The sequence below is a fragment of the Rhinoderma darwinii genome, chromosome 3 (genome assembly GCF_050947455.1).
Source record: "Rhinoderma darwinii isolate aRhiDar2 chromosome 3, aRhiDar2.hap1, whole genome shotgun sequence".
NCBI lineage: Eukaryota > Metazoa > Chordata > Amphibia > Anura > Rhinodermatidae > Rhinoderma > Rhinoderma darwinii.
In genome coordinates this window covers 200,951,402-200,968,973 of record NC_134689.1, presented here as the reverse complement: position 1 = coordinate 200,968,973, position 17,572 = coordinate 200,951,402, and the positions used below count along the sequence as shown (strand labels likewise).

Sequence of the window (17,572 nt, the reverse complement as noted above, 5' to 3'; positions counted from 1 at the left end):
ACCCTTTACGCCCTTGGTGTGTTTATTTGGAATTGTATCTGAAGAGCATTGGACACATCACACTAGAATATTCTTGAGGGAGGTATTATTCCTAGCACGTAAAGCAATGGCTCTTAGATGGATGGATCCGAGACCACCTTCCATTTCACAATGGAAGGCTCTGGTAAACTCCATGTTACCATATGCAAAAATCGTGTACAAAAATAGAGGGTGTGAGAATAAGTTCTCTAAGGTTTGGGATCTCTGGTGTGACTCTCCACATACACTATATGATTCACAACGGTTTATAGACATTAGAAATATAATGTTAACACATGATACTGTTTAAATTGTATTGGATTTAATTGACTATCTGTATGACCAACATTGTATGCTGCATTGTGATATGTAACCCAAGTCTTATGATATGTATTCTCTTGTGCATATGTACTTGAATTGTGCATGGTTTGTATATTGTTCAATAAAACGAGTTAAAAAAAAAAAAAAAGATACAGAAAGAACGTATACAAGAGGCCAAAGGGTAAACTAAAGCTTTGGAAACTTCTAGAATGGATGATTATTTTTTTTTACCTGATAAACCCCATAGTCCAGATACATGATGGCTAAATACTTAATGTCCTTCCCATCCTTAGAACTCTTCAGCTCTATGAGCAGGTGATGCCATTCACCATCACTGACCCTCATCTGCTGGATCTTCATACCAGATACACGCGTGAAGCCGCTGTATACTTCAAAATCGAGGTAATTGTTTGAAATCTATTTAAAAATGAAAAAAGGTGTTATGTCTTAAAAATACTGTACCATAACATATTACTCACACTGCAAGCTCACAAAAGTTATTTAGTTCAGGCTTGTTCTCATCTCCCGTTGATCCACTGTGATATGGAAGTTTCATAATGCCGGACAAGAAAACGTTGCATGCAACTAAACAACACGTCCGTTGCATGGTGGATTAAAACATGGAGGCCGCAGACTGCTGTGTGCATAACCTTAATGGTATCTAGCACAGCGAAGCTACATTGACGTCTAACCCAGTGACATACTTAAAGGGCCAGCAAATTTAAAAAAAGTTGTTCGTTTGCCTTGTAAAAAATGGAAACCTGATGTTCTGTGATTTTAACTATTAAAGTCAATGGCACAAGAGATCTTAAGTGGAGGCACCCCTTGCCTTCAATAAGTATTCATTATATTTAACATTCGTCCGAATGAGTGTTTATTGATCTACAATGCATTATGAGCAGATAAAGGATTGTGGTTTATAATTTTGTGTACATCAGCTCCCTCATTGTATATTAAAATCATTATGTCAAGAGATGTGGAGCTAGATAGAATTGGGAATTGGAAGTAATCTGTTGGTATTAGCAGTAATACTGATATTGTCCCTGTGCCGAGAGCTGGATGTGGAATTCCTTGTTTCTTGGGTATTGCTAAGCATTACTTTTTAGTCACATGGAAATATTTGGATACTAACCTGGATGTTAATCTTTGTTGAAGAGCCAGCATTAACCTGCATCAACATGCCATTAGGTTGACGAGTTCTAAACATCATCCCGATGAACCATGGCACAGATACTGTAACATCCAACTCATGCCATATGACAATCCCACCTCCTTGGAACCGTTGTGGAAACGGCATTACTGAAAAGTCATTATTTGAGGAAATGTTTAAAGATGAACAAGACAGTGAAAACTTAAAACTGAAATGGATTTTGAGCTAAAAGTACCAGGTTTACATTAAATTACGTGATATAAAATATCCTAACAACCACACAAAATCATATTGTTCGAAGGATTTATATTGGAGAGCAAGGGGTCCATATACTGTTCTTGCACAAGGGCCCTTGCTGTCTGTGTCCGCCCCTATCTTAATTTATAGCGGTCTGAAATGTTGTTTTTGATTAATCATGTTGTCCTAAGAGGTGCAACACAATGACTGAACGACAGGAAAAAGCCCTGTAAATGGAGTCCGTTATCAAATATGTGAAATGAAAAGAATACAAATTGTGCATGTAATAATCACTCAGAAGCTGCTCTAAACACCATAGTCTAATAATGTATTATTGTAGACCAATACTTGTAGTAATGACAGCAGTGGCACATACCTTGCTCACAATTTTTCCCTCCGTAATGCAGAGGACAGTCGCAGTAGTATGCGTTCCACTTATTAATACAGGTTCCCTGGTTCTGACATATATTGGTATCACAAAAATTCCGCTTTGCAGAACAACCTTTGAATGAAATTATAAATATTATTAAGGTGCTTTTACATGCCCCGATGCTGGCCGGAAAAACAAGCGCCAATACAGCACGTCGATCGGTGCACGTTAAGCTCCGTTCATGGTTAGTAACAGGCGCAAGAACATTTTATATCAGGTGAATGAAATACGAGCCATTGCCTACACTAGGAAGACAAGCAACCAATAAGTGATGGTTTTATGGCCTTCAAAAAAACAACAATTAAAAGGGAAAAACAATCTAGTGCAATTGAGTACTGAAACGTCAGCTATATGGACTTTGTAGGTGATTCTGGTGGATATACAAGGAAATTATTTTACATCACTGCTGTAAAAATGGAGACTTGCTTAAAGGGGGTTTTCCTACCACACACATTTCTTGCATATTGATTAGATAAGCCATAAATATCTGATTTTTGGTGATCCAACCACTAACACCCCATTAATCTCAAAATGGAGATGCCCTGTTCTTCATTCCCAGATTCCTGGAGGACAGATGGCCATGCATGCCTGGTTGCTTTCTATTATAGTGAGTAAGACATACAGAAACAACCAGTCTGCCATAAATGCGTACGATGGGAATGATCCTTAAATACAATAATTATTGAACCAAGTCTTGTCTGACGTATCACAAATACGTAATTATTCTGTTTTCTCAATCATATATTTTTGCTATGCTTTTTGCTGGGGTTTGTATTGATTTTGATTTGTGGACTTGTTTTCACCCTTCTGACTTCTATTCTCTGTTTAACTCATCTCTTTCCATTTAGCCTACTAAATGTTCTGAAAATGACAAATCAAAAACACATAAAAAAGGCTTGCTAGAGAAAGTACCTGGTAAAGTGCCATTGTTGGCTATAAAACTAGCCATGTCTATCGGTCTATTGTCAATGGTTAAATTCCTCATGCAGCCAATGAACTGTCTATTTTGTACTGGGAAGTCCTCAGGCAAATCTGGAACGCCTCCCAGCAATAGTGGTCCAGTTAAGTCGAGAGACCTAGAACAAGTGGTTATACATTACATACATGGCATTTTTTTTTTCCATTAAACAAACTACAAAAATATGTTCCAGAAATAATTTAGCCACTGGTTATACTAACCTGTTAATCTCTATGATCATTTTTTTACATCTAAATAGGACAAGCAATTTATATTATGTCATTGACCAAAAAAAAACAACTTACTTCTTGGACCCAGTTTGGGTCCCCTGGGCAGCACATGTGTAGTTCTTGATAAGATTCCCAAACCTTATAGATACAGCAGTGTCACAGTCATCTACAGTCACCACAGCCACCTTCTCTCCAGATGGACCATGAGGAATACCCAATCTTCCAATGTTGGGCTTGAAGAAAACAAGTACATTAACATTAACCCCACTGCAGGACATTCAGATAAGTTAAACATTTATATACATCAACTTATCATGCAAGAAAATGTATAACAAAAAACACTTAATATCTGAGAGACAATATAAAATTTACTGAAAACATTGGTTACACCCCACTTGACCTAACCATGGCCAAGTATAGTTTGAGTTACTTTTCTACATGAATAGTTCCTTGACTTCTGTATCTGTTGGACTGGGCCTGGAAAATGTTACCAATAGGCAAGAGTGGGCCAGTTATAGAATTTTAACCTCTCTGTAAAGTGAATTTTACAAGTGGCCTGGCGGTCAGCAGCTATGACAGTCAGAGTGGGATATTCCGTGAGCCACCTGTAAGTCACACTTTAATTGATGACCAATGACCGTATGTTATATTGATGTGACACAAGAATGATAGTATTAACGTCCAGTAAAGCATTCCCACCTATAAATATACCATTTGTAACTGACACACAAGCGTTTTTATATTTACTCTCAGCCATAACTCTTATGATGGTCTTTAGGAACATGCTTTCACAACTTTTGTTCTGAACAGATAAAATTCATAGAGATGTATATGCCATATAACCCAATGTTTCATACATTTTTACAGAAATAAGAAATATTGAATATATTTTTTTAATTAAGTTTAGTATAATTATCACGGATATCAATTTTCTACATCCCACTCACACTATTCAAAAGAACATTTTTTTTCTTTAAATATTGTAGAACTTATCAGATCATAGTTGGCTATTCAAAAACATCTGGTAGTGTACAGAAAACGAAGAAAACATTCAAGTGATTTCAAACTAGAGCAAAGATTCTTGCAGCGCTACAGGTCGGTCCGCAGGGCTCTACTATTGAAACTGCCAACAAAAGTCTCTTTGCCGCAATATTACATTTCAAGCCTCACCCACTGCCACTAACTACTACGTCCGCTCCAGGAATTGGACTTCTCACTGCAGCCTCTTGTCTGTTGTTTTTACTGCATCAAACACAAAGCAATTTGTCCTTTCACCTAATAGTCAACAGACATCTTTTGTGATGTTTTTATAGTTGTTTCCATTACGAATTCCACTGCATTCGGTTTCCTACTATATTATCTTTATTTTTTACGGCTGTGGAAATACGTGTGTGTAGGCCTTGTCTGACGTATACTGAGAGCTAGCGATCACATTTAGGTAATGAGACACTGCTGACATAAAGCTCACAGCTGCATATATATATATATATATATATATATATACACATATATATATATATATATATATATATATATGACACTGAGTGTTATTAAAGGACTGCCTTGATAAGACAAGTAACAGTATGAAGCCCATCAATGAAAGCTACAGGGAACAATGATCTCCTTTATAGTAGAGGACTAAAAGGAACAGGACCCTCTCTAATAGTCACGCTCCGCAGTTTCTCTGGAGCCTCTACCTGTATTACAGGTAATACAGAGCAAAAGTGCTCAGGTAATTGTTGTCTTCCTCTGCACATGGAGATTTGGCATTCTTGTAAAAAAAAAAAAAAAAAAAAGTGTAAAATAACATACATCGAGGTCACAACAAAACAAATGAACTACATGCAGTGGAATGCTAATCGAATTTTTTTTTTTTGGAGGACCTAATCTTGGATTATTATTGCATATACTAAAGTTTTACAGCTATATGTAAATAAAGCACAACCATTACATAAGGAGGAATTCTGAAACTTTCTTATATACTTTGTGTATCAATCGCTAACCATTTTCAAGATCTATGTTTGCTGTCAATGAGTGGGAACATTTTTTATAGTACCTCCAGAGGCTAAAAACCTGTACAGGCCTAAAATCAAAGTTGATGCAAAAATTGTAACCAGTCTAGGCAATACTTTATGAGTTAAATACATCAACCACACAAATCTCTATTGGTTAGATAGTATATTGTTCACAGAGACTGGATAACACTTTAGCAAAAGGTGTAAATAGGAATTTCCCCTCACATTGACAGCATGCAGAGATTTTGTAAAATAGTGAAGGATTATAAACACAAAAAGTATATTGTAAGGTTCGAAAATGTTTTATTATACGTTTATTAAACTTTATTTAAAAAAAAAACCCTCTAAAATATTTATTCAGTTAATAGACGTTCTATGAAATGATTGGCGCAACCAGTGTTTTTGCTTATTTTATTAAAACTTATCTAAAGGTGACATAAAAACCAAATCAGAGTAACTAGTGTAAGGTTCATTGGTTTTCAGCATAAACAGGATGTAAAATGAGCACAACTCAGCCAGGAAAATGGAAATAGCCAAACAAGTTTATGTTACAATGAAAAAACGAGGTGGCAGGTCATGCGGACTTCTGCTATACCCAGACTACTACGGTCTATACAGAATGTTATTATTGCTGGGGTTTATATAATCAATTATTGTGTATGTTAACATACTGTAACATAAGATCATAGCTACCATGCTATTTAAAACTTTTTATTCTGCAACTCATTGTGTAAGATTTAGACAGTGTAAACTTAGACCAGGCAGTCAGAAAATGCGCCAAATTAATCAGTGTAAATGCTGTATGATAAACTTGGCGCATCTACCTAGACATGTTAGACACTTTTCTCTTCCTTATACCACCTTTGATTTAGCTTATTTTGCAACTTAATTTTGTGCTAGATTTTTGGTTCGGTTTGGCACATGTTAAGCCATGCCACTTTCACGAAGCAGCACCTCCTTTTAAAAACACTTTTTAAACGGATCTAGTTAGGCAGAAAGATCTGTATATGTCTAAAACCTGATGCATCATGCGCCAAAAATAAGATTCACCTATTTCGCAATTTGCTCGTCCACAGAATACAACGGGAGAATAGGTTCACCTATTGTTATCATATATGTGCCAAAAAATAATCTCAAAAAGTAGGAATCATTTTGCCAGTCCCTTCGAACAGCCCGTGAATCATCAAATTTTAAAACGGACAGTTATTTCTAGCCATAATTTAGTAGTAGTAGTAGTACTGTCAAAACAAAATATACACTGCTCCAGCAGTCTCAGGTTTGAGGGGTGCCTTCTCCAGACTGCATGTTTCAGCTCCTTCCACAGATGTTCTATAGGATTTAGATCAGGGCTCATAGAAGCCACTTCAGAATAGTCCAATGCTTTGCCCTTAGCCATTCATGTTTTTAGTTGTGTGTTTTGGGTCATTATCCTGTTGGAGGACCCATGACCTGCGACTGAGACCAAGCTTTCTGACACTGGACAGCACATTACGCAGAATGCCAAAACATAACCGAGACGGATTATACGAATGGTAACCAAAGAGCCCAGAACAACTTCCAAACAGATTAGAGGTGAACTCCAAGGTCAAGGTACATCAGTGCCAGATCACACCATCCGTCGTGATCTTTGACAAAGTGGACTTAATGGAAGACGACGAAAGAGGAAACCACTGTTGAAAGCAAATCATAAAAGAGCGAGACTGGAATTAGCCAAGATGCATATTGACAAGCCGCAAAGCTTCTGGGAGAATGTAATTTGGGCAGATGAGACAAAACTGGAGCTTTTTGGCAAGTCACATCTGGTCTACGTTCACAGACGCAAAAATGAAGCATACAAAGAAAAGAAGATTGTACCTACTGTGAAACATGGAGGAGGCTCGGTTATGTTTTGGGCTGCTTTGCTGCATCTGGCACAGGGTGTCTTGAATCTGTAAAATGAAATCTCAAGGCATTCTGGAGCGTAATGTGCTGCCCAGTGTCAGAAAGCTTGGTCTCAGTCGCAGGTCATGGGTCCTCCAACAGGATAATGACCCAAAACACACAACTAAAAACATCCATGAATGGCTAAGAGCAAAGCATTGGTGGCTTCTATGAGCCCTGACCTAAATCCTATAGAACATCTGTGGAAGGAGCTGAAACACTCAGTCTGGAGAAGGCGCCCTCAAACCTGAGACAGCTGGAGCAGTGTCCTCACGAGTACTGGGCCAAAATAGTCTCATTGCAGAAGTCTCATTGAGAGTTACACAAATCGTTTGTTTGCAGTGATTGCCTCAAAAGGTTGAGCAACAAAATATTAAGTTAAGGGGACCATCATTTTTGTCCAGGCCAGTTTCATTTGTTTTCTGTTTTTTTGGGTTTTTTTTTTCTGTTAAACCACAATTCAAAAGCAATGTCTGATTTAAAATGTATCACTTTTTTCAGTTTCAAAGTATTTCAGTGGCCATTGCCACACACACCTATCTTTAATTTTATATATATATATATACACACACACATACATACATACATACATACATACATACATACATACCAAAAGAAAACATGGTAGAATAAGGACCTTTCTCAAGCCTGGCTTGAGAAACATCCCAAGGCTGGACCGAAACGTTGCAACTTTGTATTGATTGAATAAACCACAACTTTTTTTTGCCATATTGGAGTGCTGCAGGATTTATTTTGGAATATTCTACAGTCCTTGGATGGGGATTACCTGCTGTGCACCCGCTACCACGTACGTACGCACACACACATACACACACACACACAGGTGGGGTACATAAATAGATATACAGGGGAGATTTTTCAAACAGTCTAATTAAAATTTTGTGAGGCAATTTTGAATGACGAAACACAAGGAGATGACATTATTAGAAAAATAACTTGGTCCTGTGAAGCCAACTTTAAACTTTCAGTGCTGTTAATAGGCCCAACTGTGTTTATTACTCAACAAAAAAAAAACAAACCTTGCAACAATTGAATAAACCTGGGGTTACAGTTTGGGTGGCCCTTTCATGAAAAGGGGTAATTGAACCCATCTTCTACAATACAACGGTTACCTCAGACCTGTACCGTAACATGCTCCAAGACAATGTAATACCACAATATCAGTTGGAGCATGAAAATGAAGACTTCCATTTTCCGCAAGTTGGAGTCTCTCCTTACTATGCTTTAAAGAGGCTCTGTCACCAGATTTTGCAACCCCTATCTGCTATTGCAGCAGATCGGCGCTGCAATGTAGATTACAGTAACGTTTTTATTTTTAAAAAACGAGCATTTTTGGGCAAGTTATGGCCATTTTTGTATTTATGCAAATGAGGCTTGCAAAAGTACAACTGGGCGTGTTTAAAAGTAAAAGTACAACTGGGCGTGTATTATGTGCGTACATCGGGGCGTGTTTACTTCTTTTACTAGCTGGGCGTTGTGTATAGAAGTATCATTCACTTCTCTTCAGAACGCCCAGCTTCTGGCAGTGCAGACACACAGCGTGTTCTCGAGAGATCACGCTGTGACGTCACTTCCCCAGGTCCTGCATCGTGTCAGACGAGCGAGGACACATCGGCACCAGAGGCTACAGATGATTCTGCAGCAGCATCGGCATTTGCAGGTAAGTAGCTACATCGATTTACCTGCAAACGCCGATGCTGCTGCAGAATCATCTGTAGCCTCTGGTGCCGATGTGTCCTCGCTCGTCTGACACGATGCAGGACCTGTGAGTGACAACACAGCGTGATCTCTCGAGAACACGCTGTGTGTCTGCACTGCCAGAAGCTGGGCGTTCTGAAGAGAAGTGGATGATACTTCTCGTCAGAACGCCCAGCTAGTAAAAGAAGTAAAAACGCCCCGATGTAACGAACATAATACACGCCCAGTTGTACTTTTACTTTTCAACACGCCCAGTTGTACTTTTGCAAGCCTCATTTGCATAAATACAAAAATGGCCATAACTTGGCCAAAAATGCTCGTTTTTAAAAAAATAAAAAAACTTTACTGTAATCTACATTGCAGCGCCGATCTGCTGCAATAGCAGATAGGGGTTGCAAAATCTGGTGACAGAGCCTCTTTAATTATGTGTAAAACTCTTGATGAAAAATTACCCAATAGGTGAATAGGTAGACTAGGTCCGGTTGAATGGCCACCACGATCACAAAAATTTACCCCAATGTACTTTTTTTCCTTTGGAAGGTTATGAAAGATAAGGAATATTCAAGAAAACCACGCACAGTTGATAACATGATTCAGTTCATAAAAAAGGTGCTTGCGTGTAAAAACGACATTACAGCAATGTGTAAATAGTGAGGGCCGCTAATTTGAGCATATAAGAGGTTGTACTTAGTTGTTTTGTTATTCTATAAAATACTATTTAACCCCTTAAAGACCAGGCCAATTAGAGTTTTTTCATTTTTGTTTTTTCCTCCCGCCTTCCAAAAGCCATAACTTTAATTCTTCGTCGACATAGCCATATGAGGTCTTGTTTTTTGCAGGACAAGTTGCAGTTTTTCATGGCACCATTTATTGTTCCACATAATGTACCGGGAAGCTGCAAAAAATTATTTGTATGGGGAAATGGGCAAAAAACAGCGATTACCTCATTTTCTGGGGGGGTTTTTACGGCGTCCATCAGGCAGTAAAAACGACATATTCACCTTATTCTACCGTTTGATACGATTACGACGATACCAAATTTATATGTTTTACCACTTTTAGAAAAATAAAACTATTTGCTAGAAAAAAAATATTTTGTGTCACCATATACGGAGAGCCATAATGTTTTTATTTTTCCATCAATTTAGCGGTGTGGGGGCTTAAATTTTGAGGGGTGAGCTGTAGTTTCACGATACCATTTTGGGGTACATGCGACTTTTTGATCACTTTTTTTTATACCATTTTTTTTTAGAGCTAAGGTGACCAAAAAAACAGCAATTTGAGTGTCAATATGTTTTTTTTACGGTGTTCACCGAATGGGTTAAACAATGCTATTTTGTGATAGTTTGGACTTTTAGAGATGCGGCAATATAAGTTATGTATACTTTTATTTTAACATTGCTTCAGGGAAGTAATGGGAAAATACTTTTTTTTTTAAACTTTTAATATATATATCTTTTGGAACATTAAAAAAAACAAAACTGCTTTTAACTTTTTTTATTAGTCCCCCTAGGCGACTTGAACCAGTGATCACTGGTCGCTTGAATGATATACCGCAATACTAATGTATTGCAGTATATTGTGATACTGACCATCTCATTAGGGCCCCCCATTGGCACCCCCCGATGATGCGTTGGAGTGGGTGCCCCCTGATTCTAACAATTTAAATGCTGCAGTTGCACTTGACCATGGGCTTTAAGGTGTTAAACTGGCGGAATCAAAGTGATCAAACGCGTTCAGCCCGTGAGCCCGCTCCATACTTCCCCTTAAAGGCTGTCACTTTCTAGTATGTGACATGTTGTTAAGGGGTTAAACTGTATATTTATTACTATATTTACCTATTATTTAAACTGTATACCTACTTATGCATCCCCCTGTGCGCATATTATAAATATATATATATATATATATATATATATATATATACACATACACACAGATATATATGTATACACACATACATATATATATGTATACACACACATACACTCACACATCCATACAGCCATACATCCATACACACAGTGCCTTGTGAAAGTATTCAACCCCACCCTTGATGTTTTTCCTGTTTCATTGCATTATAATCTGGAATTAAAGTGGATTTTACATTTGCTTTTATGTAATGGACCTGACAAAACAGTCCAAATTGTTACAGTGGAGTGAAAAAAAAAACACAAAAAAACTCCAAAAATCCATTTTAATTAAAAGTTGTAATGGAACAAAACAGGGAAAACACAAAGGGGGTGAATACTTTTGCAAAGCATTGTGCGTGTGTGTATATATATATATAACAGGTAGATGGAAGCTGGATAGTTGACATGCAGGACATAAGTGTCTCCAGAGTTCAGACAATCTGCTCATTAGTTGTCCATTCATCCCTGGAGAATCATTTCATAAACCTTTTGGCCTCAGACCAACAATCCCATAGATAACACGATACAAACTCATTTCCCAGGCATCCCCTTCCTGCTTCATCGCTCACAAGTCCTTATTAACTTTTATGCAGTTTTAAGATGTAATAGGCATTAAAACATATCGGTAGGAGAATTTGTGCTTTCAAAATCCAAACCAGGAATCTATATACAACAAGGAACAGGCTGTATGTTTGAGTTATTGCATACAATCTAGCATGGTTCGCTAATAATTGCATATATAATGAGAAAAATAATATTTTCCGCCTAAATTCCATATGTATGGAACCTATAAAAACTTTGTATGGCCAGTCTTCACCCAGATTACTAGAGTAAAGCAAGTAACCGATCCAGCAATAACTCTGCTTTCTGCAGTGTATGATACCATCATGCTGTACAGGATCTATGTCCAATATAAACATTGGATACGAACTTGTATAGTGAGATAGTTCTGTATAGCTTTATTACATCCCTGTTTATGCCTTCACACCATGTAATGAGTCCACCAGTCCTCATGCCATCTTACATGGATTATGGGCACACTGTGACCTCCTCCTTCATGTAGGTTCCTCTATGTTCCTTTGCAACGTTAATAGAGCAGTAAAAAATAATTAATGTTGCACTGACGTTGGGTCACTGACTTGAGGTTCTTCCATAAGAAGAAGGTGTGAAATGTTCAGGTAAAAAATGATACTAAGAGAAGCATGTTAATCCAAAAGAACATCACTGGTATGTAATCTACCTGAAGGCATGACCAGCAAACGGCTCCATACTATAATATTATATAATTATGAATGTGGCCGCCTTCCTCCTATACACCAGATTTTCTGCTGTATCTGCAATAAATACTTTACCCAGGCCAATTTGTCAAAATGGAATGAGTAGTGACACATCAGAGAAGTATTTAATATGAGTAATGTGCATGTCAATAACAGGTGTCAGTCTTTGAATTACGTTCTTTCAAGACCTGATGATCAAATGTGATTGGCAGGAAACTCCCAATACAGTCGCTGGGAGTTGCGGCAACGAGTAGCTTCTATGTGTATTGAATTACCCCCTTGGAGCGCTCATCTGGCTTAGCTGTGTTTCAGCATGCTTACATGTAAGAACCCCAAACTCAAGAAGCGAGACACAGATCATTTCACTGGAATGCTCTCAAATCTACTCAATCTCATCAGTAAAGACACGCACATGTGATACAGCAAAGTCCCGCAGAAAGGTGATGCGCGAAAATGAAGATATACACCTGTTCTCTGGACAGCACTATATGGATAAGGCTAGATGCACACGAGTGTATGAAACCTCGGACGTGAAAAACGACAGTTTTTCACGTCTGAGGTGCATCCGTGCGCGTGCGGGACGCGTTATAACGCATACCCCGTAGAGTAGAGTCTGTGGAGGGATCTGTGAATGGCAAAAAAGTAGGACATGTCCTATTTCTTCACAGGCCCTTCACACGCTTTGTTGAAACAACGGCCGCCATTAAATTACATGTGACCGTGTCACACGGACGTATTCAACAACATACATGCTACAATAACGATCGCTACTAAGTGAGGAGTTGAATTAATGATCTTAGTAGAAATAGTACAATAAGATACAGGACTGATCCTCCACATTCACCTTTGATGTCATTAAATAAACCACTCCTTAATAACTTGCTTGGAGTAATGTTTTTATCAGTTAGTCAGGACTTTGTGGCCTAGTTAGGTCTCTAATGACTTTGAGAAGAGGCTGACTGACCCCCGAGCAGTGGGTTTACTGATATGTCTAGGTCTTAGACAATACTTCACCTTTGCTGGGTAATATAAAACAAGACATGTCAAAAGGTCTCTGTGCTGAGAACTACTCAAACTGAATACAACAGGAGTCTCGTCACGGAGACCTCTCCCAGAATGTGCGACATAGCATATGGAATGCACCATTTCCTTTAGTCCAGGATCACATATGCAGTCTTCATGAAAAGACTGCACCAAAAACTGGGTGGGCTTGTGGTGTTATTTTAACTCTAAACATAAATAACATTTATCTCTGCTTTATGTAAATGGGTTATTTAGACTAGAAAATAAGGATCTGCCAAGAAACAATGTCACATGAACATGGTAAGTAATAAATGACAGACACAGTGACGGAAACCCAATAAAACCCATTAGTCAAGAGTAAAGAATTAAAAATTACACACACATACATATATATATACACACACACACACACACACACACACAAACATACACACACGCATATATATTATATATATATATATATATACACACACACACATATACAAACACATATATACACACATACACACACTCACACATATATATATATATATATATATATATATACATACACACACGATATATATATATATATATACACACACACACCTACACACACACACACACACACACACACACACACACACACACACACACACACACACACACACTGAATTCGATGGCTCACCTCCTTTGACTGGTTCTTTCAGATTTGTTGACTGGCTAAGAGGAATCATGGGAACTGCTTTCTTCTTTTTCTAAGCTCTTGAACCAGTTACATGATCTGTATTATCAAGTAAGCAGCACCAAAAGGGTAGTGAGCCTTTTCATGTGCTTATAGACAAATCCAGTATGATCCCCTTCGGAGCCCCATTCAGCACTTTAGAGGTTTGATCATATTCAGTAAAATAGTTCTATGAGGGAATCTTGTAGATGCTCTATGAAATAATGTGGGTTTTTTTCTGTACTAGTGCAGTCTATTTAAAGAGGCTCTGTCACCAGTTTATCACTTCCCTAATCTAATAGGCGCTTTGATGCTGATAACTCGTTTGGTTTTTGTTTAAAAAAAAAAAAAAAAAACTTTATTATTTCCAAAGTTATGTTCTGTTTTAGACTTATGTTAATTTTGTCTTAATGGCCAACTGGGCGGTTATTTTCTTTTTACCATGTTGGCGTTGTATAGAATACTGTATGACGCTGACCATTCAGCGTCATACACTTCTCTTCAGTCCAGCCCGGCGTGATTCACAGCCCAGCGTGATCTCAGCTAGAATCACAAGATCACGCTGTGACGTGACTTCCTGCCGCAGGTCCTTTACCAGAGCGACGGAGAACGGACCATATATTGCCTTCAGCCATGCAGGATGAAATTACGGCAGGAAGTCACATCACAGCGTGATCTCGCAATTCTAGCGGAGATCACGCTGGGCTGTGAATCACGCCGGGCTGGACTGAAGAGAAGTGTATGACGCTGATTGGTCAGCGTCATACAGTATTCTATACAACCCCCACATGGTAAAAAGAAAATAAACGCCCAGAAGGCTATTAAGGCAAAATTAGCATGTCTAAAAAAAAAACATAACCTTGAAAATAATAAACTTAAAAAACAAAAAAAAAAAAAAAACAGGAGTTATCAGCCTCAAAGTTCCTATTAGATTAGGTAGGAGATATGGAAGTGATAAAATGTTGACAGATCTTCTTTAAATACTGTGGACATTGCTTACGAAAACTATCATAGCATAAAGTGTTTAAAAGACTAAAATCTTTATGTGTATGGTTACTATTAAACTGTAGTGTGTTATAATAATGTAAACGCTGATTCTCATCCGCATTTTATCTACTAGGACAGAAAACATTTCCGTTGCTGGCAGTGTGCAGATTAAGGGTATGTGCACACAGCTTTTTTTCAGGCTGATTTTGAAGCAGAAAAGCCTAGTTTTACGCTCCGAAATACACTTGAAAAAAGTCTGTAAACAGTATCCCATTGATTTCAATAGGAAATACACGGTGCTGTTCACATGAGGCGTATTTTTACACTGCTGAATTAAAAAAAACGCCTTGTAAAAAGTAGAATGACACTTCTTGAGATGTTTTTTGAGCCGATTCTCCAGTGACACTATGAAAAAAAAAAAGCCTCAAATGAAGCTACAAATTAAAAGAAGCTTCATTTTCAGCTTCAAAAAACACCTTGAAATCAGAAGCTGTTTTCCCTTGAAAACTGCTCCATAATTATCAGCCCTTCTTTTCCTACGTGTGAACAAACCCTAAGGCCTAATGAGACCAGTCATCCGAGGTGTCACAGACCTGCTGATCTCTTACTTGACAAAGGGATAAAAACGCACGCCATAGATTGTTCAGAGGTAATTAACTTCAAACAGGCAAAAACCAAGACATGTGTTTGCCTGCTACATTGTATGTCGTGTAGACTATATAGTGAAGAAGTTTTGTCTTATTGTTATTCTGGCTTGTCATGACAACACCAAAATGTAAAATCCAAAAGCAAATCCCTAAAACAGACAGAAAAAATATGATTACCGGCAATGTATGTGCTGATGTGATTGCCATTATTAGAGTTAGAAAATAATTGAAGTTTAGACTTAAAATAAATGGGCGTTCAGGTCTGGAGGACCACCAACAATAGCCAACATCCGCCTTACTTCAGCTATAAAGTTAGGGTATGTGCACACACACTAATTACATCCGTAATTGACGGACGTATTTCGGCCGGAAGTCCCGGACCGAACACAGTGCAGGGAGCCGGGCTCCTAGCATCATAGTTATGTACGACGCTAGGAGTCCCTGCCTCTCCGTGGAACTACTGTCCCGTACTGAAAACATGATTACAGTACGGGACAGTTGTCCTGCAGAGAGGCAGGGACTCCTAGCATCGTACATAACTATGATGCTAGGAGCCCGGCTCCCTGCACTGTGTTCGGTCCTGGACTTGCGGCCGAAATACGTCCGTCAATTACGGACGTAATTAGTGTGTGTGCACATACCCTAAGTGTAACTACACATGGAAAGCTTTGTTTTGGCTGTGAAAAACAGCCAGTGGTTCATTCTCAATGTGAAAGTGATATACATCCTACATCTTAATTTTTTTTTTTTAATCTCTGCCAACGCATCATTTCACATTTGTCCTGATACAACAGAGACTTGGTATGAGACATATTTATTGTAAACTCACAAAAACTATTGGATCATCGGACAAGCAGATTCCACAGAGGTATGTTCTAATGACATTAGCCTGGTATTTGCTATTCACTTGAGGGATTCTTTGAAAGCCAAGTGCCTATGTAAGGTATTCTCACATAGTATTCATTCTCACCCAAGAAAAAGACTGCACCATATAAGGATGGCAACTGTTTATGGTGATAAATTGCCAAACTAATCTGAAGTCAAAACAGTAAAAAGCACCGGCAGGAAGAACATCATTTTTCAACCTGACTTCTGCTGTCTTGTACTATTCTGCTATTTACCAAGCATCGGTATTATAATAATAATGTCACTTAGCAACCCAACTATTCTAATGATGGTCATTAACCCCTTCCCGCTGCAGCCACTTTTGACCTTCCTGACAGAGCCTTATTTTTCGAGCCTGACATATCTTGCTTTATGTGGTAATAACTTTGGAATGCTTTTACTTATCCGAGCGATTCTGAGACTGTTTTCTTGTGACATCTTGGACTTTCAGTTAGTGGTAAAATTTGGTCGATACATTTAATTGTGAAAAGCAGCAAAATTTTGTGAAAAATTGCAAAAATTAGCATTTTTATAAATTTAAATGTATCTGCTTGTAAAATAGTTGCTAATCAACATCCCCCATATGTCTACTTTAGATTGGCATAGTTTTTTGAACGTCCTTTTATTTTTCTAGGCTGTCACAAGGCTTAGAACTTTAGCAGAAATTTCTCACATTTTCTAGAAAATTTCAAAAGGCTATTTTTACAGGGGGCAGTTCAGTTGTGAAAAGGCTTTGAGGGGCCTATACAATACAAACCCCCCTTAAGCCACCCCATTTTAAAAACTGCACCCCTCATTGTATTTAAAACTGCATTAAGAACGATTCCGCATTTCCCGGACCGAACACACTGCAGGGAGCCAGGCTCCTAGCATCATAGTTATCTATGACACTGGCTATCACTGCCTCGCTGCGGGACAACTGTCCGGTACTGTAATCATATTTTAACTACGGGATAGTTGTCCCGCAGCGGAGCAGTGACACATAGAATCATAGATAACTGTAATGCTAGGAGCCCGGCTACCTGCAGTGTGTTCAGTCCGGGAAATGCGGCCGACCGTAGGGACCATATATCATAGACCAAAAACGCTCATGTGTGAGACTCCTAACCCTTTAGGCATTTCACAAGAATTTAAAACAA

General features: G+C 38.3%; 1 protein-coding gene across 3 annotated transcripts in view; it reads right to left on the bottom strand.

Annotated features, from left to right (window-relative positions):
• Positions 1-17,572, bottom strand: part of CELSR1 (cadherin EGF LAG seven-pass G-type receptor 1) — a 142,833-nt gene that overhangs the window by 39,078 nt on the left and 86,183 nt on the right. For all 3 annotated transcript variants that reach the window (XM_075857228.1, XM_075857229.1, XM_075857230.1), the window contains exons 6-10: positions 3,420-3,577; positions 3,069-3,232; positions 2,103-2,228; positions 1,472-1,638; positions 571-756 (exon numbers count right to left, since the gene is read on the bottom strand). In XM_075857228.1, coding sequence (XP_075713343.1) covers positions 571-756; positions 1,472-1,638; positions 2,103-2,228; positions 3,069-3,232; positions 3,420-3,577 — 801 coding nt within the window. The remainder of the gene's footprint in view (positions 1-570; positions 757-1,471; positions 1,639-2,102; positions 2,229-3,068; positions 3,233-3,419; positions 3,578-17,572) is intronic.